The 24,450-nt window shown below is 51.4% G+C and overlaps 1 protein-coding gene across 5 annotated transcripts in view; it reads left to right on the forward strand.

The window, feature by feature from the left end:
- Window positions 1-24,450, forward strand: part of PPARGC1B (PPARG coactivator 1 beta) — a 97,164-nt gene extending 72,714 nt beyond the window's left edge. Inside the window, exons 3-13 of one of the 5 annotated variants that reach the window (XM_015585331.2) lie at window positions 1,730-1,948; window positions 5,142-5,258; window positions 6,791-7,919; window positions 8,786-8,822; window positions 9,355-9,419; window positions 10,529-11,229; window positions 11,390-11,478; window positions 14,342-14,417; window positions 16,458-16,582; window positions 18,835-18,989; window positions 19,833-24,450. In XM_015585331.2, coding sequence (XP_015440817.1) covers window positions 1,730-1,948; window positions 5,142-5,258; window positions 6,791-7,919; window positions 8,786-8,822; window positions 9,355-9,419; window positions 10,529-11,229; window positions 11,390-11,478; window positions 14,342-14,417; window positions 16,458-16,582; window positions 18,835-18,989; window positions 19,833-19,933 — 2,814 coding nt within the window. In that variant the 3' untranslated portion in view covers window positions 19,934-24,450. Of the gene's footprint in view, window positions 1-1,729; window positions 1,949-5,141; window positions 5,259-6,790; window positions 7,920-8,785; window positions 8,823-9,354; window positions 9,420-10,528; window positions 11,230-11,317; window positions 11,479-14,341; window positions 14,418-16,457; window positions 16,583-18,834; window positions 18,990-19,832 lie in introns of those variants that run through there. The other 4 variants (XM_015585332.2, XM_015585334.2, XM_015585333.2 and 1 more) reach the window with 4 other exon arrangements.

Below are 24,450 nucleotides of genomic sequence, written 5' to 3' on the forward strand. Positions count from 1 at the left end.
GAAAGAGTGCGGAGGCATCATGTGACCTAATGTGCTTCCCACCAGAACAGGCCCAGCAACCAGGGTTTACTAAATCAGGTGCTCGCTGCCTCACCTAGAGGCGGTGTGATCTCTGGACTCCTGGGCTTCTGGGTGTGGGGGCGGTGGGCTGATGTCTGAGTGGGCTGGAAGTGTGCTCACTGACCCTCCTTGTTATAGGTCTTAGACACCAGAGAAGGAAGGGTCTTGGTTTATCTGTGCCTGGTGTGCTTGGTTGGTCTAAGCCCTGCCTGTTCTGGGTTTGTTGTATGACCCTGGACAGCTCGCTCAACCTCCAAGAGCCTCAGTTGCCTCATCTGCAAAATGGAAGTTAGAATAGTACATCCCTCTCAGGAGCTGTTGTGAGGTTTACCTGTGACAGTATTTGCCGAGCCTTTCTGTTCCTCTCATCGACCAAATTCTTTGTCCCAGGACTTTGCACTCGCTTTTCCCTTTGCCTGGAATCTTCTTTCCTCTACCCTTTGCCTGGCTGGTGCCTCCTCAACTTTCAGCCTAAGTTTAAGTTTCAGCTGCTCAGAGCCGTCTTCGTTGACCTTGAAAACAGCCTGTAAAGCTTCATACCGTGTTCTCATTCTCCATCACAGCTTCCTTTTATTTTCTTTCCAGTCTTTCTCACTCTTTGATCTCGTTCGTTTCTCTGTTTAACTCTTTTCTACACTGGAGTATAAGCTTCATGAGGGCAGGGGCTATATCAGCCTTGGCATGATAAATCTCCAGTGCCAAGACAATGCCAGGCATGGAGCAGCCATTCAGTATGTATGTGTTAGGGGAAGAGAGGAAGGGAAGAGATGGGGAGAAAGTGCCACAACCACTACCACCACCACCATCATCTCTATCATCATTACCACAATCATCACCATCATCATAACAACCATCAATATCATCACCATCACCATCACAGTAGTAGTAGTAGTAATAGCAATGAGTACTTATCATGTGCCTGGCACTATTTCCTAAGCATCTTACATATGTTAACTCATTTAGTCCTCAACGATGACCTTATGAAGTAGGTACAGTTGTTATTCCATTCGACAGATGAAAAAACTAAGGACCCACCATTGATAAGTAGAGGATCTGGGATTCAATCCCAGCTCCAGAGCCCAAATTCAACTACCATACAACTCTCCATGATGAATGAGGCAAGCAAGTCCTGGGAACCCACAGGAAATTAGTAGTTGTGATTGTTATTGTCATCGTTGAACCCTGAAGCTTCCAGCCTTTCCACTGTCTTCTTGGGCCCCAGAGTCATGGGGGCTGGGACCTGCCATAGATGCTGCTACCAATGGCAAAGACTAGCCTCAGAGCTGTGTCCCAGGGGTTGGACAAGGGAGGCTGCAGCATCAAGCTACTGTCCTTGGTGTCTCTCAGGGGGCAGCTCTGTGCCCGAGGTCACATGCTGATGAACAGCAGAGCCCAGATTGGGATTCCCAGGGCAAGGCCATTTCCAGTGTCACCTGCTGCCTGTTCATAAACTTCTGGGATTCTTGGAGTCGATAACACATTCCCCGGCCATCTGCTATCCCAGCAATACTGAGAGGACCCGATGGAGGAAGCATCTGAAAGGGTTTGGCAGGACAGTGATGGTGGTGCAGCCTGTGCGAGCAGAGCACGTTTCCACCATGAAGTCGGATGAGCCCAAGGTATTGACTAACCAAGTCCCTCTCTGCTTCACCTGCCCTCCTCACTTCAGATAATTGACAGTGAGAATGAGGCCCTCCTGGCAGCACTCACCAAGACCCTGGATGACATCCCTGAAGATGACGTGGGTCTGGTCGCCTTCCCAGCTCTGGATGGTAGAGATGCACAATCCTGCACCTCAGTTTCGCCTGCCCCCTCGTCTGCGCCCCCCAGCCCCTCCCTGGAGCCCCTGGCCCCGGCTCCGGCCCCTGAGGTGGATGAGCTCTCACTGGTGAGAATCTATCTCCAGCTGAAGTGATGGTGGTGGCCTGGGATGTGGTGCCTGGTTTCAGGGGTGGTGGGTGTAGGGAGTGGGGTTCACGGCAAACAGCCTGGATTGGATGTGCGAGGCCTCCCTGGGCCTCACCTTTCCACCTGTACAGCTGGACTAGCCACGGAGGCTTCACCCGCATTCCGTAGGCCCTTTGGGATTTCGTGGATTCACCTTGTGTTGCAAACCCTTAAAATCACATGCGAACATTTTCCTAAAGATTATACATACACACACAATAAAAATCTAAGCAGGAAATGTGGACAGTTAAAGCAAAACCTCCTTACCCATCTCACAATCGATTTTTCCTTCCCTGGAGGTTTCCATGCTTACTGATCTGTTATGTGACTTTCCTCTTTCACCGTTTTTTTTTTTTTAAACAACAAAAGGGGGCCTACATTATACGCTTCCTGCACCTCGCTTTTCTCATTGAACTGTGTGTCTTAGAAACTCTTTCAGATGAGCACAAGTAGCTCTGTTTCATCCTTTTTGTTGTCTGCATAGGTTATACCATAGTTTATTTAATCAATTCCTTGGTTAATGGATATTTATCTTGTTTCAACTGCTTTATTGCTACAGTGCTGTAGTCGTTGTCCTGGTTCAGGCCTTTGCCACATGTAAGTGGGTAAATTCCTAGAAATGGAATTCTGTGTCTACAGGTAATGTGATTTTTCCAGTTTAGACAGGTATTTCCAGATTGCCCTCCAAAGAGGTTGGACCAGTTCCCCCCCCCACCCCCCACCGCTAGCAAAAATTAAATGCTATCTGTGTAAGTATATGCGGGACATGAGGATGTGCTTTCTCGGGAGAAGGTCTCAGCTTTTATCAGATTCTCAGAGGGCTCTAGACCTCGGTTGCTCAAAGCCATTGCCCTTTGTGTATTGGAAGCTGAGGTGTCGGGCGGAGTGTGAAGTCCAGCTACACTCACCTGTTTTAGGCTCCTCACCTTGGTGCTGTGGCCCCTGGGGGCTGGCGAGATTTGGAAACTTAGAGACTGTTAGAGCTGGGGGGAGTCTTGAGTCACAGAGAGTTTTGAGCTAGAAAGGCCGTTAGTGACCATCAAGCCCAACGATGTGATAACAGACACCCAGAGTGGGGAGGGCCTCTTCTGTGGTCGCACAGCAGAGGCTAGAGCCCAGATGTTCTGCCTCCTGGTCCAGAATGTCTTTCCTTCTTTTCTGCTGCTTTTAAGTACCCCCAGCAGCTAGTGTGTGCTGGACACATGAGTATGTTCAGTCCCACGTTGTGGCTCCTGCCGATGGGGGTATTGCTTCCTTTCAAACTGGCATCGGACCTCCTGGGTTTGAATCCCAGCTTGTGTCCCTAACCTCTCCCTGACTCAGCTTCCTGGTCTGCAACATGGGGTCAAAAATAGTGCCTATCTCAAAGGCTGTGAGGAGGAATACAGCAGGTACTATATGTAAAGCACTTAGAACAGTGCATAGCACATAGAAGTTGCTCAATAAATGCTATCTAAGTAATAGTCCAGCACGACCATTAGTAATGAGGAATCTCAGTGCCATTTCTGCTGGGGCTCTGGAGAGGGACCAAATTTCCGAGAGGCAGAGAGCGACCCCTGCTGGTCACAGGTTGTTCCTTCCCGTGCCTTAAACTGCCTCCATTCCACACAGGTTTTCAAGCACCTGTCTCAGGCACTGTGCTAGGCACACAGGAAACAGACTCACCCTCTAGACTCCCAGCGCACCGATAGAGTCCTAGAAAGGCCCTGAGATGTTATTCAAATGCCCAGTTCTTAACTCAGGGTCACGGATCCCACAGAGTCCACCAATGGCCTGACAGGGGCCCACGGACCTCTATATACCTGTGCGTTTTTCTGAGGTTAGCAGCGTCTAGTGTATTCTTAGAGGGACTCCTGAGTCGAAGCGGCTCAGATCCAGTCATTTCATTCACCTGCCCTTGTCATACCAATGGAGAAGCCAAGGCCTGGAGAGGGAAAACACTCGCCCAAGGCCTCATGCTGAGTTGGGGCTGGGCTGGGCCAGACCAGGTCCCTTCACTCCGGTCCACGTCAGAGGATCACACACATGTGTGTGTTGGTTTGGGGTCTAGGTGGGGCGGGGCAATCCTCCAGCTCCTAGAGGTATGTGGGATGGCCTTTTCTCCAGTTCCCAAGGCTTTGGCACTCCTCGCTGGGATGACTGGAGCGCATGTCCCCCGAGGAAGCACTCAGCGCTATAGCAAAACCTGTCATACTTCCGAACTTATTCTCAACCTTGCCTGTGACAGGGTCTTTGGTGGGCCTTTGGTGCGCTCAGCTCCCGGCTCCCGCAGTTGGGATGCGCTGTGCACCTGCTCTCTGGGTGCAGAAGTGTAAGAGTCTCCATAGTTTTTACAGAAAAATTAGGAGAGCCAGACAAGCTTGAGTATCGTGTGCGTCCACTTGTGTAGGGACAGCTGGGGGGCTGGAGGTGCTATGTATGTGTACAATCTTGTGTGATCGAACCCCACCTCATGACAGAGTCTCAAGAAAGTGGTTAATAGCAGTTGCTTTTGGGGTGGAGAAAGGGACCTTGGCAGGAGGAGACTTGCTTCTAATTGTCTACTCATTAGTATTTGTGGTATATTTTTTCCCACCAGTTAGAAGTCTACTTAAAAAAAAAACGAAAACAAAAACAAAAAAACGAATTTAAAAACAACATGAATAAGCAAAAAGAACAAAAGGAAAATCAGCTGGAATCCTACGCCAAAGAATTATTGTGGTAGCCAGCCTTCCAGATTTTGTGTGTGCGTGCATGCGTGTGTTACAAGCAGATGCAGAGGGTCCCAATAAAGTACATACACCACATTTAAAAGTAGAACGGGCAGATATTACCCAAGATCTGTTTGGGTTTCTCAAAGTCACAGATATTCTTCTTAGGTAATTAAATCTGAAAAGGATTGTACATTTTATTGGGATGCTTATATGTGTTTGGGGTTGTTAGACAATCTGCTCTCTGTGCTTAATATATTGGGGATGTATTCTAGGTCATTAAATGCCCATCCTGTGTTCTTCCCATGGTCCCATGATGACCCAGGTCAGGGTGTGGTCAGTCCCGAGGGGCTAGCTCAGGTTCAGGCCTCTACCCACGTTGCTTCTCCATGTCTCCTGGCTACAGCTCAGCCCCAGCTCCTCTCCCCTCTGCTTCTCCCGCAGCTGCAGAAGCTCCTGCTCGCCACCTCCTACCCAGCATCAAGCTCTGACACTCAGAAGGAAGGGACCGCCTGGTGCCAGGCAGGCCTCAGGTCCCAAAGTCAGCGGCCTTGTGTCAAGGTATTTTTGCACATGCCCCCAAGCCCACCTGGGCCCCCAGGTAGCTTGTGGGAGGTACAACCATTAGCTCTCGTTAGGGATATCAAGTTCGATCAACTTCCAGTCCCCTCCTTGCTCCTCACACGGCCTTGTAGCTGGCGTGCTGGGCACTTCTTGAGACCTAGGACAGTTTGAGATTCTAGAAAGAGCCCTGACTGTTCTTGTACACGTCCATGTTCCAGGCACGGTGTTGGTGTTAGGCACTGGGTTAGATTAAGGACCAGGAAGATGTGGCCTGCCCTCAGGTGGCTAATTCTAATGGGGTGACAGCCCAAAACATAAGAGCTCATGGTTGTGGAGACCACAATAAGGGGTGTGGATTTCCTTTTGAGGGAGCCACTGGGGAGTTGAAAACTCTATCGCAAACACCCAGGAGTGAAGCGAGTCTCACTTCCTCCTTGGGCTCCATCTTATAAGGCTTCCAAGGAGAGGTTTCAGAGGTGATTTTCCGGAGTTCCTGTTACTCAAAGCCTCTGCTCAGCCCTTCTGCTCTTGGCCTGGGACACTCCTAAAGGGACTGTTGCCTACAATCCCACACCCTGAGGGCAGAATCAGATGGCATCTCTCTCCAATGGTGGCTCTGTGTAGGAACCTGTCCCCTGCCTGGGCTCCCCTTGGGGTGGGGTCCTGTCCCTGTGCCCTCTCTCTACCTGTCCTGGCTGCTTTCCGAAAATAAAGGCCTGCCCCTCATGTTCCATCTGTCAAGGGGGCAGCAGCTAAGCTTTTTGGGGAGCCAGCTCTTTGTCCTCTAGGAAGCTAGGAAGTGCCCCAGGAATGTGAGAGACACCTGACAGTCATCTGAGCCCAGCAAAGAGACAAGTGCACTGGAGGAAATGCCCCGTATGGACAAGTGGGGATAGATAAGGCTAGGGAGAGCTGTCGGCAGGGCTGGACTGCAGAAGGCCCTTAACACCTGGCCGAGGGGCCTCGGCCCTTTTATCTGATGGGTACTGGGTAGCTACTGAATTTTTCTTTTCTTTTTTAAAAAGCTTTATGGAGGTGCCACTTACATATCCTAAAAGGCACCTGTTTTAGAAGTACAAGTCAATGATTTTTAGTGAATTTACGGAGTCGTGCAGCCATGACCACAACCCAGTTTTAGAACATTGCCATCATCCCGGGAAGATCCCCAGTGCCTCCATTACAGTTAATCTGTTCCCACGCCTGCTCCAGGCAACCACTAATGTACTTTTTGGCGCTCTTACTGAAGGCCGTAGTGCAGGAGAGAGGGATGGCCAGCCAGGGCAGGCTTTGCGGTGAATCTGAAAGGGGCAAAGTCCATGTTAGGAGGCTGCTCATTCCTTCACTCATTGCCTGAGCACTGCCAGGTGCTGGGCCCTGTGCTGGAAGCTGGGGGTAAGGTGGATGAAACCTGGTGATTTCAATAATCCAGGTGAGACATGCTAGGCCTAGCCAGTAGCCACTGCCTGATGGGGCAGAGGGGGAGAGCAGTGCGGGCCTTCCTCCTCACTGTGGTCCCTTTCCCTCTCTAGGTGGACGGCACCCAAGAAAAGAAGGCCCCCACAATGCAGTCTCAGAGCCGGAGTTGTACAGAACTGCATAAGCACCTCGTCTCCGTGCCATCCTGCCTCCGGGCTAAAGCCTGCTCCCCAGATAGGGGCCTGCAGCCACCAGCCCCACTGAGTCCCCGGCTCCCTGCCAAGGAGGACGAGGAGCCGGGTGAGGCCTGCCCGAGCCCCCAGCCAGCTCCAGCCTCTCCCCGGGACTCCCCAGTGCTGAGTGCGGCAGGCCCCAGTACCCAGGTTCCCCTGGAAAACATGCAGGCGGTGGTACAGCTCATTCGCTACATGCACACTTACTGCCTCCCCCAGAGGAAGCTGCCCCCCCAGGCCGCAGAGCCGGCCCCTCAGCCCTGCAGAAACCCCTCCAAGCAGGTCAGACCCTGGGCCCGGTCCCAGCACCCTTCCAAAGCCTCCTGGGCTGAGTTCTCCATCCTGAGGGAACTTCTGGCTCAAGACATCCTATGCGATGTCAGCAAACCCTACCGCCTGGCCACACCTGTCTACGCCTCCCTCAAGCCCCGGCCCCGGCCCCAGGACAGCCAGGCCTCCTCTGGTCGCCCATCCCCAGTGGAGGAGGTGAGGATAGCCGCTTCACCCAAAAGCACTGGGCCCAGACCCAGCCTGCGCCCACTGAGGCTGGAGGTGAAAGGACGGGTCAGCCGGTCAGCCAGGCTGCAGCAAGAGGAGGAAGACGAGGCGGAGGAAGAAAAAGAAGAGGAGGGGGAGGAAGTGGAGGAGGAAGAGTGGGGCCCGAAAAGGCTAGGCCGAGGCTCGCCATGGACCAGGCTGGGGAGGAAGCTGGAGAGCCTGGTGTGCCCCGTGCGGCGTTCCAGGAGGCTGAACCCTGAGCTGGGCCCCTGGCTGACGTTCACCGAGGAATCGCTGGTCTCCACAGAGCCTCAAGGATCTCTGCCCTCGCTGGGCCTGGCTCCTGAGGCCTATGACATGGAGGGGGAGCTGGGCAGCCCTACGGATGAGGACAGTGGCCAAGACCAGCAGCAACTCCAGAGACCCCAGATCCCGGCTCTGGAGAGCCCCTGTGAGAGTGGCTGTGGGGACACAGACGAGGACCCCAGCTGCTCACGGCTTCCTTCCAGAGGTAGTCGGAGTCGGTGGTCTGCAAGAGAGGGGGCAGGGATGGGACACGGCGTACCCCACTGCTGGGCAAGTCCCTTCCCCTCTCTGGCTCTCAACTTCCCTTTCTATATGATGGCTCGTTGGGCGGGTCTTCAGGCATCACCCCCAAATCTCTGAGTTTTCCATTATGCATGGGCCAGGCGCCACTTAATGAACAAGGCGTGAGATGCCTGCCTTGATGGGACTTGTGTTTCAGTGAGGGAGACGGGCGATCCAAAAGTAAGCAAAAAAGGAAGACAATGACATATTGTGATAAGTGCTCCGAAGAAGACTTCCTGGGTGATGATGTGTCAGAAGGTGTTTCTATACATTCAGCTCCACAGTGAAGTTGAATTTTAAATGGTAATCGTAGGGGTGATAATAACATTTATCTATTATGTACTTACTGTGCCAAGCACTGGTCTATCACAGATTATCCCCATCGACTTCTCACAGGAAGCCTGTGTGGTAGGTTCTGTTATACTCTTCATTTTAAGACACAAACGGAGGCACAGCGATTCCTTCAGCTAGTTAGTCCTGCATCCAACTGTGTCAGAGCCCACAGCTCCTGGCCTTGGGAGCAAGCTCCGCCCGGCAGTGCTACACTGTGTGGCCAGAAGGGGTCGCCCTCGTACCCTTCTCTTTTCTGCAAAATCCCGTTGATCCTGTAGTGGTTCATGTTGTTTCCCACCCTGGGAAAGAAGGTGGCTTTGAGTTGTCCTTGCCCTTCCCTAAAAATGACAGAGGTTTTCGGGTCGCATACCTGTGCTTGGGGTCTTCTCCAGAAGGAAACATTGGCTAGCAATGCCATGTTGAAGAACCTTAATATATATATTTTTTTCTTTTCAGACTCTCCCAGGTGCCTCATGCTGACCTTGTCACAAAGGTAAATTTTTGGAAATTATTGGTTTATTATTCCATGAGACCTCATCCTGTTGAGGGTGTATGTTGGGGGGCTGGCCTGGCCCCGTGCCCATGCCCTCAGTTGTCCTGTGTGGCCCTCAGGAGCTGGGCTCCCTTAGAAAGGAGTTTGTTTTTAGAACTCATCCTCTCCAGACCCAGGGAAGGAACTCTATTCTTCACAGGGAAAAGTTGATGCTGCTGCGTGATTTCGGGCAGGTCTGCGCCCTTCACTGGGCCTCAGGTGCTCGGTCTGCAAAATGAAGTTGTCTGCTTGCCCTGTCTCCACGCTCCAGTAGATCTGTCCCGCGTATCCTAAAAGAGCTATGCAGCTTTGAATTCCTCTAAGAGCCAGGATGGGGGTGGAGGGCATCCCCAACAAATTCTCCCCGGGCCTCAGTTCCTCGGGCGGCAGAACCAGGGTCTGTCACAGGTTCCCCTTGCCCTCCTGGTGCTCAGGGAGGTGGGGCCTGCTGCTGACTGGCCTCTTTCCTTTCTGTCCTCCCTGTCCCTACCAGCGATCCTCCTTTTGGCAAGAAGAGCTTTGAGCAGACCTTGACGGTGGAGCTCTGTGGCACGGCAGGTGAGCCAGGGGCTCAGCTGTGGGATGCCCATGGGGGAGCTGGCAAGACCCCTAGCAATGAGTCCCCCATACTGAGCAGCCCCTCAGGCAGTAAGGGGTGCCCCAGTGAGCCCTCCCTGCCACTACATCATAGGCCACACTGGGTTTTGAGATACACAACGAGGGCATTATAAGGAGGAGGCTCAGGGCCCGGCTCAGCTGTTCAGCTGCCAACAGCCAGCACGTGAGCTGATGTTGGGGTCAGAAAAGAAAGAGCCACAGTCTTGTGTGGGAGACAGACTCACACTGCGACGAGTACTGTTCTGTGTGCACTGGTTCCAAAATGGGTGCAAGAGCTCTGGGAGCACAGAGGTGAGGTGTGGGGGGCAGGAGCGGGGCCTGGGCGGATTTGCAGGGCACTCGGAGGAGGGGGCACTTGAGCTGGGGTTGCAGAATGAGTAGAAGTTGGAGCGACAAGGGGAGGGCCTCCTCGGCGGCAGCGTCGATGTGAGTGTAGGCACAGAGGAGAGAAAGTTCAGGTGCACTCGAGAACACTGGTCACCTGACATCGTGACATGGCAGAACTAGGGGGTCAGCAAAGAGCAACCGCAAAAGGCTAAGAGGAATGCCAGGCTGAGGGATTCCGTCTGGATCCTGTAGACTTCGGGAGCCCCAGAGAGGAAGCGATTTGTGACATTTTAGCAAATTCCTTCTGGGGGAGGATAGAGGCTAACGTTAGATTCAGGAGCACTAAGGACACTGGTGGTCAAATCTAGGTGGGAGGTTTTCTGTGGTGCCTGTTCCCTCTCTCCCCTGGGAGACGTCAGAGGCTGTTGGGAAGAAGAGTTGAGGGAGCTTGTTGAATGCCTGGACCACCTGGAGGCTTCAGCTACCATTGTCATGCTACAGAATGGATGGCAAATGGATTTCATCACATGCTGGCTCCAAAGAATTGATGATGGACTGTGTGAGGAGCCCAGGCCATGTCCAGGCTCATCCCGCAGTATGGTGACCCATTAGTGGTGCCCGCCATACATTGGGTTGGGGAAGTGGGGGCACACTTTGCCATCCCAAACTAGGGTTTCAGTGATCTGTCTCTACTTCATGTGCTTCTCCTTTTGCATGGGTAGGACTCACCCCACCCACCACACCTCCATACAAGCCCACAGAGGAGGACCCCTTCAAGCCAGACATCAAGCACAGCCCAGGCAAGGACGTAGCTCCCAGCCTCCCCACCCCAGAGGGCCTCCAGCTCGGGGCGGCCACAGGGGCGGCCCACAAGCTGCCAAAGAAGCACCCGGAGCGAAGTGAGCTCCTGTCCCACCTGCGGCATGCCACAGCCCAGCCAGCCTCCCAGGCTGGTCAGAAGCGCCCCTTCTCCTGTTCCTTTGGAGACCATGACTACTGCCAGGTGCTCAAGCCAGAGGGTGCCCTGCAGAGGAAGGTGCTGAGGTCCTGGGAGCCATCTGGGGTCCACCTTGAGGACTGGCCCCAGCAAGGTGCCCTGCGGGCTGCGGTGCAGGCCTCCGGTAGGGAGGAAAGCAGAAGCTGTGACGCAGGTGCATCTCCCAAGGACAATCTGCTGCTGAGAGACCACGAGATCCGCGCCAGCCTCACCAAGCACTTTGGGCTCCTGGAGGCCGCCCTGGAGGATGAAGAGCTGGCCTCCTGCAAGAGCCCCGAATATGACACTGTCTTTGAGGACAGCAGCAGCAGCAGTGGTGAGAGCAGCTTCCTCCTGGAGGAGGAGGAGGAGGAGGACGATGAAGAGGACTCAGGGGTCAGCCCCCCTCATTCTGACCACTGCCCCTACCAGAGCCCACCAAGCAAGGCCAGTCGGCGGCTCATATGACATTGTCGATGACAGCAGCAGCAGCAGTGGTGAGAGCAGCTTCCTCCTGGAGGAGGAGGAGGAGGAGGACGATGAAGAGGACTCAGGGGTCAGCCCCCCTCATTCTGACCACTGCCCCTACCAGAGCCCACCAAGCAAGGCCAGTCGGCGGCTCTGTTCCCGCAGCCGCTCCAGCTCCGGCTCCTCATCCTGCCGCTCCCGGTCACCAGCCACCCAAAGGACCTTCAGGTATGGATGGGTGGCCTCAGGAGGGATGATGGGCAGCTGAGGACTCCAGTTCCCAGGGGGCCAGGAGAGGGAAGAGCCTTGACACCAGGGCTGTGTTTCTTTGTGTGGTCTGTGTTCTGGTTACAGGCCTGGAGGTAAGCAAAGCCCGCTGAGTGACAGTCGGGAGCGACCCAAATGTCCTGGCCTCAGGAAAGGAAGAACACCTACTTTCTGGCCACTCGTGGCTTTGTGTCTAAATGAACTTATCCTTTATTCATCCGTTTTCTGCTTTAAATTTGTAAAGTGGATAGGTTTTTGTGGAAACATAATGTCTACCCACACAGTTTAATGCCTATGTGGCACTTACATGTAAAAAGATTAGCATAATTCTAATCTGTGTTCTGAAAAATACCTGGATTTAAAGCCGTGGTAAGGTTTATTCTCATTTCTCGGTGTTGCTGAGTCGCACTGTGACTCTCCGCAGTCAGCTGCCCCCCTGGGAGCTCTTCGCACAGGGATGATGATGCGTCATGAGCCTGTTTGCTTATCTTTGCTCACTGAACCAGATTGCAGAGGGAGCTGGCCCAAAAGTCAGCGGGGAGCTGGGCAGAAAGAATGGAGGTCTGGCATATTTTAGTGGAGACAGGTTGCTTCTTTTCCTCATCTCAGCAAGATCTGACTCTTCCTGGAGGAGGCCTGAGGTCCATCCATAGATGCAGGACCCAAACTCTCTGCCTGAGATGCACGTGAATGGCCACTAGATGGTAGCCTTGAGTCCAGAGCTGTGCCGCTGAGTCACCTGGAGGGCTGGTTACCATGCAGATGGCTGGGTCCCACCCACTGAGTGTCTGATTCTGTAGGTCTAGGGTTGGGGGTGGAGAATTTGCATTTCTACAAAGTTCCCAGGTGATGATGACTAGTCACCAGAGTGCCATACTCTGAGCACCAGAATTAGGTAATAGAAAGATACCTTAGAAAAATTCAGCTTTCTTTTTATATATCTATACCAGCAGTTTGAAAATCTGATTGAAGCAAGACTCCTCTCCCCGTTCATATGTGCGTAGACATCTACCGGACATTCCATTTTAGGGCATTCTCCAGACACTAATGTTAAGAAGCCCTGGACTATCTTACTGAAAATGAGTTCCCCAATGATTTCTCTAAAAGTCCTTCTATACAGTAAGCCAGGATGACAAGTCAGAGCCATCTTCTCTGAGTCCTTTTTCTGGCCGTTCTTTCCCCAGTGGTTGCTGTGAGCTATATGACTTGGTGTCCACATTAGGCGTTGTTTCTGCAACGTTTGTTCAGAAGCTACTGAGGTTCTCTTCCTCTTTAAATACAGCCCCCAAGGCTAGAGCTAGAGCTGGAGCTGCCTGGCTTTCTCCCGCTGACCGGTTCGGGGGTGTGTGGGGATGGCCTGCGTCCATAGGCTTGCTGGCAAAGAGTTGGGAGCCTCTGTAGAAACCCCCATGGCTTCTCCTTTCTCGCTTCTTGCTTTTGGGCCAAGTTCAGGCTGGCTTTTTCTGCTCTCTAGAGAAAGTTAATTGGTTAACGCTGTTCCTGTTTAGCTGCCTGGCAGGTAAGTCTGGTAAACTGGTCATCAGTCTTCTCCGGACCCACATTTCTTTACCTGTGCTTCCACTACCAAACACCGGTCAACGGGAAACACTTTGAGCTGGTTTAACAACACAAACCCTAAATCCCACGGTACCTTCCAGTCACTCTCAGCTCTTCAAGTGGAGAAACCGCCAACTCCATTGCAAATAGATGATGATGACATTGTTGTATAGCACTTAAAAGTCTGCACTTCACATCCTCCTCTATTACCCTATTTGAGCTTCACGGGTGCACTTGGAGGATGCATCTGCTTCTTATCCCCATTTTATAGGTAAGGAAGCTGAGGCTCAAAAAGGTTTAATAGAATATACAGCATGTGATTATCAAGCAGTTCCTGGGATAGTATTTATGTGCATTTTCTAACTTGATCCTCATAAAAGGCTAAGGAGGTGGATACAATAGAATCTCCCTATTTTACAGATGAACTGAAGCTGAGAGGGCTTAAGTAACTTGGCCCAAGGTCACCCAGCAGGCAGGTGGTAGAGTCAGTATACAAGCACAGGCTGAGAGCCCTGCTCTTCCCCTCTGCGCTGTGTCCACAAGGATGCAGACGGTGTGTGGCAGAGCTGGGACTCGGCCGCACCTCACATACCATGCTCCCTGCACTCCAGCAGCCTGGCCCTCTGGAGGAGAGGGCAGCATGCAGACAGGTAGGAAGGCGCAGGCATGTGGCATCCAGGTGCCTCTTCAAGCTGCGCATCCAGACCAAGTAGCCAGATGGCTGGACTGGACATGGGGCGGTGATGGCAAGGGTTGCTTCTGGGCCAGGCACCAACCACTAGAGAGCAGTGGGTCTATATTCAGCAAAGCTCCTTCCTCTGGCTCCCCTACATTCTAGCTTTCAGCAAATCTCATACTGAACCTGAGCCTCAGGCTTTTCATCTGGAAAATAGGAAAACATAAGTCCTCAAAAATGTTTTTCTTTTTCATCAGATCAAATATGATGATGAAGTGAAAGGGCCTTTCTATCCCTAAAAGCATAAAAAGGCCAGGTTCAGAAGGGTTCCTATCAACCACACGGTGGTTCCCAGGCATCCAGTCCCAGAAGGTAGCAGAAGGCATGTGTCGGTGTTCGGACCCACACACGGCGCTAGGCTGTCACTGCTGAGGGGGCAGCTGGGCCTCTGCAGGAGGGGTTCTAACAGTTCCACCCTCGTGAGTGAGTTGTAGAGAGGTGTCCCTTGCCTCCTGGAGCAGCTCCGCCCCCCCAAATCCCATTTGGTCCCTCCAGAGAGTGAGTGCCTCTGCTTTGCTTGTTCACTGACAGATGTGAGAGCAGAGGGCCGTGTTCAGACGGAACGCCAAGCGTCCGGCACGCCAGGAAGCGGCGAGAAAAGGCCATTGTAAGTGACCTGGGGCCCCAGAGCCCGGAGTGAATGGGAACGAGCAGGGATGCCAGGAAGGACTGGGCCTTCATAGGCCTGAAACCCTGTGAGGCTAGCTTTGGCCTGCAGAAAATAATTACATTTCTTTCATTTAAAAAATCACAAAGGTCACCAAAGGGCATCAAAGGTGGCACCGTGCAAAGTGCAGCCAAGGGACTGGCTGTGAAGCATGCGCTTGGTGGTGATTCAGGGCCCAGTGTCAGGGCCTCCAGAGGCCAAGGGGTCAGCAGAGCTAGGCCGACCAGGCCACGCGCCAGTCCCGCCACCACCTTCTGTGTGACCTTGGGCAGGTCTCCAAGCTTCCCTGAGCCTTGGTTTACTCATCTGTACACAAGGGAGTTGCACTTATGCTTCCTAAGGGTCCCCCACTTGATCAGGGCTAAGGGACCAAGAGAACCTATCCCTTGCTCCCCACTCACCTCCCTAATCCTCCCCCATAGTCAGTCCACAGTCCACATGCCTGGCGAACCTACTGCAGAGCACCCCACAGGGAAAATTCATCGGGAAACTTTGGGGGTTGGGGGTGGAGCCAGCCCCTCCACGTCACTAGAAAGGAAGGGGATGTAAGACAGATGCACAAATGACAGATTCTTCATTGCTTCCCCCCATGACGGGTGCTTTGGAGCAGAAGCAGAGGCACAGAAAAGGTATGCCTACCCTAGGTGCTTAAAACCACAGGCTGTTCAGAGGGCCTCTTGGAATCTACTTGTGACCACTCAGCAGATATGAACAAGTCAGATGAAGCCTCTACTCCTGTGGTTGGGGCAGAAGGAAGAAGCAACAGACTCGTAAACAAGGAATAGACACTGTAAATGTAGATTGAGTGAAGCGCTATGAAATTAATCACGTCACCACTAAAACGTCTGAAATAAACAGTCGTGTTTTGACTGTTGGGGAGGATGTATTTTGATAATGGTCTGGGGAGGCATCTACAAGGACTTGGGCCCTGAGGGATGAAAGGAGCCAGCCAAGCAAAGATTTAGGAGAACAGTGAGTGGGGCAGCGGCAGGAAAGTGTCTGGAAGTCAAGGAGCTGCAGGGAGGCTGGGGGAGGGGGTTTCTACTTTGAGCTTAACTGAGCCGTATCCTGGTGTGGGATGCACAGTTCCTGTGACTGCCGACAGCAGTGCCTTGCTCTGGACCCCAGGCCTGTGCTTTCCTCCCTGCCTGTGGTATGAGAATAGGATGGCTCCAGAATCACTGGTTTTAACCTGCTCCCGGAGAAAACCTGTCCAAACCAGAACCTGTTGGTTTTGCCCACAGGAGCACAGGTTCCCAGGATCATGCTTTAATTTCTCCAGGAGGTCAAAGCGACTCTTCCAATGGCAGTAGCTTTAACTGGAAGAATCTCAGATTGGAGAAGAGAGAAGGGGAGGTTTCAGCTAGGCTTCCCCCCACCCCTTCTCTCCACTGGCCTGTTCTAGGGGCCCACAGGCATGGCACTGAGCTCACCTGAAGGTGACTTCAGTCACAGTGTCTACACACTGCCCCGGCAAAACCGAGGATAATATTGGCTTCAGTAGCCCTATGTCCCCTGTCCGACTGCTTTCCTCCCAGCCAGCTCTGACTCCCTCTATAATCTGGCTCCCAGTGCTTGCCCACCGCCACCTCAGCAACTTGCCTTTCCACCCCAACACCTCCCACGACCAAAAACACCGCAGACTCGAAACGAGATGGAAGCTACTGAGCATGCAGTTATAGTAACAGTGATGAACACCTCTCTTTCTTCACCCAGTCTCTGCTCATTTCCTTCAAGGGAGCAGTTGCTTCCTTTGGGGGTCACTTCCCCATTCGACACTCAGCGGTCCCCCTCCTCCAGCAGGACAGGTCCTCTGGGACAGCAACTATCATTGTTTTCTCTCTGACTCTGGTCCTAGCTGGTGTTGCTTGCTCAGTCAGGCATCATGGACTGGGGACGAGGACTCCATTGGAGCCCGCCACCAGAGGGGCTCCAGGAAGCCAGGTAATGACTAGGTTCCTCTGTGTCGCCCTTCTTGAGCAGGGCGAAGGCCGCGTGGTATATGTTCGAAATCTCTCCAGCGACATGAGCTCCCGTGAGCTGAAGAGGCGTTTCGAAGTGTTTGGTGAGATTGTAGAGTGCCAGGTGCTGACGAGAAGCAAGAGGTGAGTGGAGTCAAGCTATGGCAGGGGAGGGGGAAGGGAGGGGCAGAGGTCCTGATCCAGGGCTGGCCACACAGTAGATGCCTGAGATTTGTGGAAAAAAGTTTAACAAAGTCCACAGCCTGGACCCGGAGAGCCAGGCACGGGAGCAAGATCAATAGGAATCCTGCAGCCCAGTAAGAGCAGTGAACACGTGCTGATGGTCTGCTAAGTACCAGTCAACTTCTGTGCATTCTCTGAAACGTCCCAATATGCCTGTGACGAATGCACTCATTCTTTCCATGGCTGTCCTTTCCAGGGGAGCTCAGACAAGTTAACTGAGTAGCTAGTTAGTGACAGAGCCAGATCTGCAGCCCATTTGTGTTCTTCAAGAGCTGGTGAAGGGCAGCAAACAGCCCCTGGGGCTTAGAGGCACGCTTGCATGGGGACCTCACTGAGCTGCAAGCCCTCGATTCTTCTGTAGCAACCACTCCTGGAACCTCCCGCTCTGCTGGGCAGCCTGGTTTTTCCTCACTCACCTGGGGAAGCAGTGTTTCATCTATCAGTGGTCTGCAAGAATGGGTTGCATATAAATTCACAACTTAGATGTCAAAATTTTGTCAGCATCTTCCATTATACTTGCAAACTAAGTTATTAATGTTTTTAAATTCTAATTTAATACATTTTTAAAAGCTTCAATGAGAAAATAGTGTCTGCACAAGAATCATTACACATCCCTTAGGAGGGCTACAGAGAATAATAACAAGTGTTGGCGAGGATGTAGATATAAGGGAACCTTTGTACACTCTTGGTGGGAATGTGAGCTGGTACAGCCACTGTGGAAAACAGTAGGGAGGTTCCTAAAAAAATTAGACAGAATTACCATATGATCCAACAATCTCATTTCTGGGTATCTACTCAAAACAACTAAAGCAAGATCTCAAAGAGATATTTTGCACACCCATGTTCATAACCCCATTATTCACAATAGCCAAGAGGTGGAAACAACCCACCCATCCATCTGCAGATGAGTGGATAAAGAAAATATGGTATGTGCGTATGATGGAATATTATTATTCAGCCTTAAGAAGGAAGGAAATCCTGTCACATGCTATAAGCATGGATGAATCTTGAGGACATTGTGCTAAGTGAAAGAAGCCAGCAACAAAAAAGACAGATACTGTGTGCTTCCGCTTACACGAGGTACCTAGAATAGTCAAATTCATAGAAACAGAAGGTAGAATGGTGAGTACCAGGGACTGGGGAGAAAGAGGTAAAGGGAGCTGTTGGCTTAATGGTATAGAGCTTTGCAGGATGAAACGTTTCTGAAAGTCTGCTGCACAACAATCTGAACATATGTAACACTATGAAACTATACACTTAAAGCTAGTAAAGATGGTAAATTTTATGTTATGTGTTTTTACCACCGTTAAAGAGTCATTACACAAATGGAACTCTTCATTTATGTGCAGTCTTCAGGATATCAAATGGAGATAACATGTGAAAACAGCCAGCAAATTAATCTCTAAAGAGAAGGGTCAGTTTGTTAAGATTTTAAAAAGCACACACAAGTCTCAGACACACTACCAGTCTCAGACATTGAAAGAGGCAGAAGGCATCCAACTTTGGCCTGGCTCAGAGGATGGTCAGGAAATGTGATTCAGTTGAGCATTTATTGGGCACGTACTGTTGGTGAGCCTGTCCTGAGTGGTGGGGAAACTCTATGCTGTCTCTGCCCTTGAGGAGTCTGCTTAGCGTTCATGGAACTGAAAAGTCAGGGTTGGGGTGGGTAGAACTGACTTTAGGCTCCCGTCACCTTGATATCCTTCTCAGGCAGGCTTCCCTCCTGGTGGCAAAGTGACTGCCTCAAGCTCTAAGCTTTATCTACTTCCAGGGGGAGCAGGAGTCTCCTCCCTGGTTCTAGCACAGACCTGGGATGGATTCTTTGGGGTTCCACTTTGGGCAACAGGCTTATCCTTGAACAAATCATTGTGGCCAGAAAGGGCCACAGTCGTGTGGCTTACCCTGGCACCCTGCGCCCAGTTGAGCACGTGGTGCTTTTGTCAGAGGAAGGGAAGTGGATGCTGAGCAGGCAGATGCAACAGATGTCTACCACGGAAGGTGAGACGTGCACAGAATACCGGCAACATTAGGAAGGGCTAGCCAAAGGAGTGGTGACTGAGGCTGGTCTTGAAGGATGTGGGAGTGCTAGGATGGGGCCATAACACGACATGAGGCAAATGGCCCAGTAACACGGTCCCCTTCTCCTCCCCCAGGGGCGAGAAGTACGGCTTCATTACTTACCGGCGTTCTGAGCACGCCGCCCTCTCTCTGAGGAACGGCGCGGCCCTGCGCAAGCGCAATGAGCCTTCCTTCCAGCTGAGCTACGGGGGACTCCGGCGCTTCTGCTGGCCCAGACACACCGACTACGGTAAGGACGCAGGGCCCCGCCTCATTCCAGTAAGACCCAAAGCACGAGGGGCACAGACCTCCCTTGATGAAACCCAGACCTGGAGCCCCGTCTGGACCTGGCTCCCACATCCAAGCTCCAGTGTGCTGATTGGTGTTAACTTTGCAGCCACTTCGCCTGGAGGCTGCCATCTTGATTTTATCTTCTGGCCTGTGGTCCATCAAAAAGATTCAGGCCTCCCGTGGCCTCTTGGAAGGGCCAATCTTGTGTTCACAGCCAGCTGGCAGAACCGTCAATACTGTTTCTTTGACCTCACAGGGCCGGTAGCTGCTCTGCCCTCTTGAAGGCCATTCCATGATGGCCCCAACAGGCAGCAGCCTTGTCCATTAAGGGGCCACGGTGAAACAATATTGTCACCATGCCCTCATAATTTGGGGACAAATTGGTGAAAAAGGACAAAGAAGTACAATTCAGGAGAGAATTATTTGTAGGAGAGAGTCTGAGGCAGCCTCCATAGTGCAGGGCTGAGCGTCAGGGGACCTAGGCCAGGCAGCGCTCCACCTGGGACCTAGTTTCTTATCTATAGAGTATAGCATATCAGAGCTGGGAAGGAGCTCTGGGGTGCTCTAGTTCAGCCCTTCACCCCCATCCTACAAACAGGGCAGCTGAGGCCCTGAGACATAGGTAACACGACACAGATGCCACAGCAGAATGGCAGAACCAATGCTCGCTGTCCAGTGTTCTCTGAGGCTTTGGGCCACATCAGCTCCGTGGGGCTGCCCCTGGTGGCAGATTTTCTGATCATCTGGCCTTTCTAAGTTGCTGGCCTTTCCCACTCACTGACTCCTCCACCCCCCTGCCCAGATTCCAATTCAGAAGAGGCCCTTCCTGCGTCAGTGAAAAACAAGTACGAAGCCATGGATTTTGACAGCTTACTGAAGGAGGCCCAGCAAAGCCTGCACTGATAACAGCCTTAACCTTCGAGGAATACCTCAATACCTCAGACAAGGCCCTTTCAATATGTTTACGTTTTCAAAGAAAATGAGTATATGAGAAGGAGAGAGAGCGAGCGTGTGAGAGAGCACACATGAGAGCGAGAGAGACTTGAAACTGCTGTCCTTTAAAAAAAAAAATCAATGTTTACATTGAACAAAGCTGCTTCTGTCTGTGAGTTTCCATGGTGTTGACGTTCCACTGCCACATTAGCATCCTCGCTTCTGACGGATTGTCCCGGATGCGTCTCCAAGTGCTGGGTCAGTCACCCATCTGCCCTTCCTTCCCGACCGACTTCCCCTTGTAGACGTGCAGCCGTGTTCACCACAACATTTCTTGTCTGTAGTGTGTGATGATGAAATTGTTACTTGTGAATAGAATCAGGATTATAAACTCATTTTTAATTGAAAAAAAAAAAGTATATCCTTAAAATAATGTATTTATGGCTCAGATGTACTGTGCCTGGGGTTATTGTATTGCTTCCTTGATTTTTTAACTATGCACTGTTGTGAGGTGTTTGCCACTGAGCTGCTCTGCTCCCTTTACCAGAATGCCCCAGAGGTTCTGGGTGGCCAGTAGACTGGTCCCAGGGGAGGTGTGGCCTGCAGCCACAACGAGGAGCAGTGGAGAGATGTTTCTGGGCCTTTTCTGCCAAGCCCTGCTCTGTCTCTCATTGAGCGAGTTTGGGTCCAATTACAATCAGAGCCCTCACTTGGTGCCCAGGTCTCACTTAGAGTTTCCACCTGGCCATGAGTCCTTCCAAGAGGCCAAGACCTTTGCGGACCTTGTAAGAAAGGCAGGGTGAGTTATGTTATTTCTGTTTTTCCAGGTGAGGTAGGCAGTACCCCAAGAGGTGAAATGACTTGCCTGAGGTCCCACAGCCAGTGAGAGGGCAGAGCAGTGACCCAGCCCAGGCCCCCTGATTCCTGAGCCCATGCTCCTGCATAGCTGGAGCAAAGATGTAACATTTCAGGAGCTGGTAGGTAGAGGTGAGTTCAGCTGAATTGGGCAACAAGCTAAAAGCCTACAGGCTCATTGTGGCAGTTAAGTCAACAGCTGACTGCCAGCATTTGGTGAGTTCAAGTTCTGGTATGTGTTTTGGTCCTGTGGTTTGCCTCCACCTGTGGACATACCATTAGGGCTTCAGTGACACATCTGGAGTGGCATGGAGAGGCGATCTGAGAGCAGTCATCCTTTTGGGGCCAGTCACCAACCCGTATTACTCCCTTCACCTGATCTTTCTTTTTCCTCAGTTGTAAAGTTGTTTTGGGGGTGTGGGGAAAGGGGAGCAGGAAGAGGATGTGAGGGTTGGGGACAGATAAGACAATCTCTAAGCTCCTTTGAAACTTAGACAACATGCTAATTGGATTTTACTTTAAAATTTGTGTTCTTGAGTGATTCAAAGCCATGTCCAGCTTGGATGTTCTGCAGGTGCCTTGGGGGCCACCCGTGAGGGAGAGCATGGCCAGGCAGGGTGTGAGCATGTTGCTTCTGCCTCAGAGTAGCTCCAGCTTGATTTTTTTCAGACATCAGGGTTCCTTGGGAAAATTTTATATTTGAAAAGAAAAGAAAAAAGGTCCTGCTGTTTAAAAAAAAGTTCGAAATTGACTCATTAAACTAAACAAGCTAATTTAATGTATTGCTAGTGCCAGGCCTAGTTCTTTGAGAATTGGTAGTTGATTTTTTTTTTTTTTAAGATTTTTAAATACCTCAGTACGTAAACAGAGCCGATGAACTTGTACTGGGTAGTGAGCATACTCCAAGCCCACAGAGGAGGCTGGAGGAGACATGCTTTAAAGACAACAGGGAATTTGAGCTTCTGTGCGTCAAGTCATTTGACCTCTTTGAGCCCCAATTTCATTTTCTGTGAAAGGGACTGAGGGGGAGAATTAGTCAAGTTGTTCTCCAAAGTCCCTGCCAGCCCTAACAGTCTTAGCTTCTGCTAAGGCAGTGTCTAGCTCAAGATGGCAAATACACTGTACGTGTGTCACTACAGCCACAGCCTTGGCCAGAGACAGACACAACTTATCTACCACAGCACTCATGTTCTTTGAGCCTGGTCCTGTCGTTAGAAACCTCGGCACAGTGCTCTGAGCAGACATTAACCTATTCGACATCCTGGTCTAATTTTCGAAAGGTTTCCATAACACAACGATATGGTGGCTGGGTTTCGTGCTAGCCCATCTTTGTCTGTCATGTCGTGATGGATGAGAGAAAATTCCCCTAAAGCCATTCTTTGGCATACAATTCCCAATATTTCTGTGACACACAATCCCATTTGGGGTGGGGGTGGGGAGTGGAATAGCAGACATGAACGTGTTTGGCAAGGCAGGGTTTATGAGGATGGACCAAAAAAAAGGAACTTTCCACAGCACAGACCTGAACATTTTAAATTCCTTTTATAGCTATTCACTGCCTAGCACACAGTAGGCACACAATAAATGGCTGTGGAATAGAATGGCACAGAATAGAATTTAAATCCGTCTGCTGCCTGCCCTCTGGAAGCCGATAGGAAAGAACTCTAGATTCAGAGTGGGGCTAGGTCATGTCTAAGCCCCTCCTATTGGCTTCTTCCTCGATTGCGCTAGGCCAGAAGTTCTACGCTGGGCAGGTGGTGCCTTAGGGTAAAGAAATTCAGATTTTTAGTGAAGGACAAGCCTCTCCCCTCCTCTGGGTCAGCTGAAGCTGTCCTTTCTCGTCAGGTTAATACAGGGGTCTTAAAGTTACTTAAACTTGGCCCTTGAACAGAGCAGAGATCTGAGCAAGGCAGTGGGGTGTGACGTGCCTAAGGTCAGAGCTGGGGGCTGCTGATGAGAGGGTGCCTGCCGAGGATATCACGCAGTTTCTGCTCACCATCCCGTACCGGAAAGGCAACAGGTTCCAAAGCTGACTGATCCTGCAGACCACCTCTATCCAGAAGACTCATTCGGTGCTGTGTATTATTTACCAAGGAGGCTCCAAGGTCTCTCCAGGAAAACGAGCAAACCTTGGTCTCTCTCCCACCAACTTAAGCAGTAACCCAGAGGGAGCAGCTGCCATTGGCAACCATCTCGTTGTAGCTCTGTCCTAGTATTTGCTCTCAATGATGTTTACATGTGATTGGCATACAGCTTACTATAGACCGTGTCGGTAGCTGCCCACGCAAGGCAGCATGTACTGTCTATCTCTGTGCTGTGCTGGTGTTTTCCAAAAATATCCGATCCAACCGCTAAGTGGAATTCTTCCATCTCCTTCTTCAGTCGATACAAGGCTGAATCAGAATCCTCACTCTCGGGGGCTCTGGTTATCGAAGGAAAATGCATCAAAGAAGTAAAGAATATGAGTGGATGGAGTGTAGCTAAGTCTCCCACCCCCTAACCCCTTTATACCTTGCCCCCCAATCGGAAAACTCCTTGGTGTCTAAAAGCACCCGTCAGGTGTCTGCACCTGCCATGAGATCTGGCAGCGTGGCATGTGGGACATGCTTGGGAGAGAGGCAAGGCTTTGGGGGCTTCGGGAGAGGGAGGGGAAAGGAAGGAATGCTCCGAGCTCAAAGACTCAGTACCCAAGTCCCGATGTGGGAAGAGATGATGCAGTAAGGTTTCTTTTGCTGCCTAAAGCCTATGCCTCTTGATGTTCTGAGGGCAGTTTCTTCTAGGCGTGTACAATACACATGCCCAAGCTGCCATGCGGGCGGGGAATGGAACAGGCAGGGAAGGCAATGACAGCGAAGTCTTTCTGCATGAACAGGTCGAAACCCCATTCCAGGCCTTGGGTTCAGTTGAAATCACAGCTGAGCCTGCAGCTTGAGAGATAGGTCATCCCAACTGTGAAGCAGAAGCCACTCCAGAGAATTTGTTGATTTGACTCACTTGATGTCAAAACTGCAGTAATTTTCTTAGTATTCGAGATGTAGCAGTTGCCCTCAGATATGACCAAGGAAGGAAATTAGATGTACAGTAGCAAATAAAGTAAACCTGTTGGTTTCATTGGCCAAAGAAGACGGTCCTGCTCACCCTTTCCCAGTGGGGTGGAAGGAAACTGGTTAGTACTTATGTGCAATATGTTTAAGCTGGTCTCCAAGTTCCTGAGGCATTTGCACACACAGATGGGCTTCAGGACCGTGTGCCAAGTTCAGAGGTACAGGGTAAGTGGAGGGAGAGCTTGGGAGCTGGGAAACCCATGTGCACAGAGATACCCAAAGCAGATGGGGACAGGGAGCCATTGGGAGCTTGCCGCACGATGTCCAGGAAGTAGGCAGAGGCTGACTTTGCATTGAACCAATAAAAGCACTTTGAGAAAACCGCAACACTTCAGCTTGTCTCCATGTGTCCACACCGGCAAATATGAGTCTCCTTTGGCAGCGTGAGGTACTGTCATCCTAGGGATGGAGCCAGGGCATCGGGAAGGAGGCTGATGTGAGGGAGGAGAGAGCAGAGATGCCTTCCAAGACATCAGCAGCAGGAGAGGCCATCCTAGGTTTTGGATCTTGGTACTTATTTTTGTAAAA

This window comes from Pteropus alecto, unplaced genomic scaffold, assembly GCF_000325575.1.
Source record: "Pteropus alecto unplaced genomic scaffold, ASM32557v1 scaffold40, whole genome shotgun sequence".
Lineage (NCBI taxonomy): Eukaryota > Metazoa > Chordata > Mammalia > Chiroptera > Pteropodidae > Pteropus > Pteropus alecto.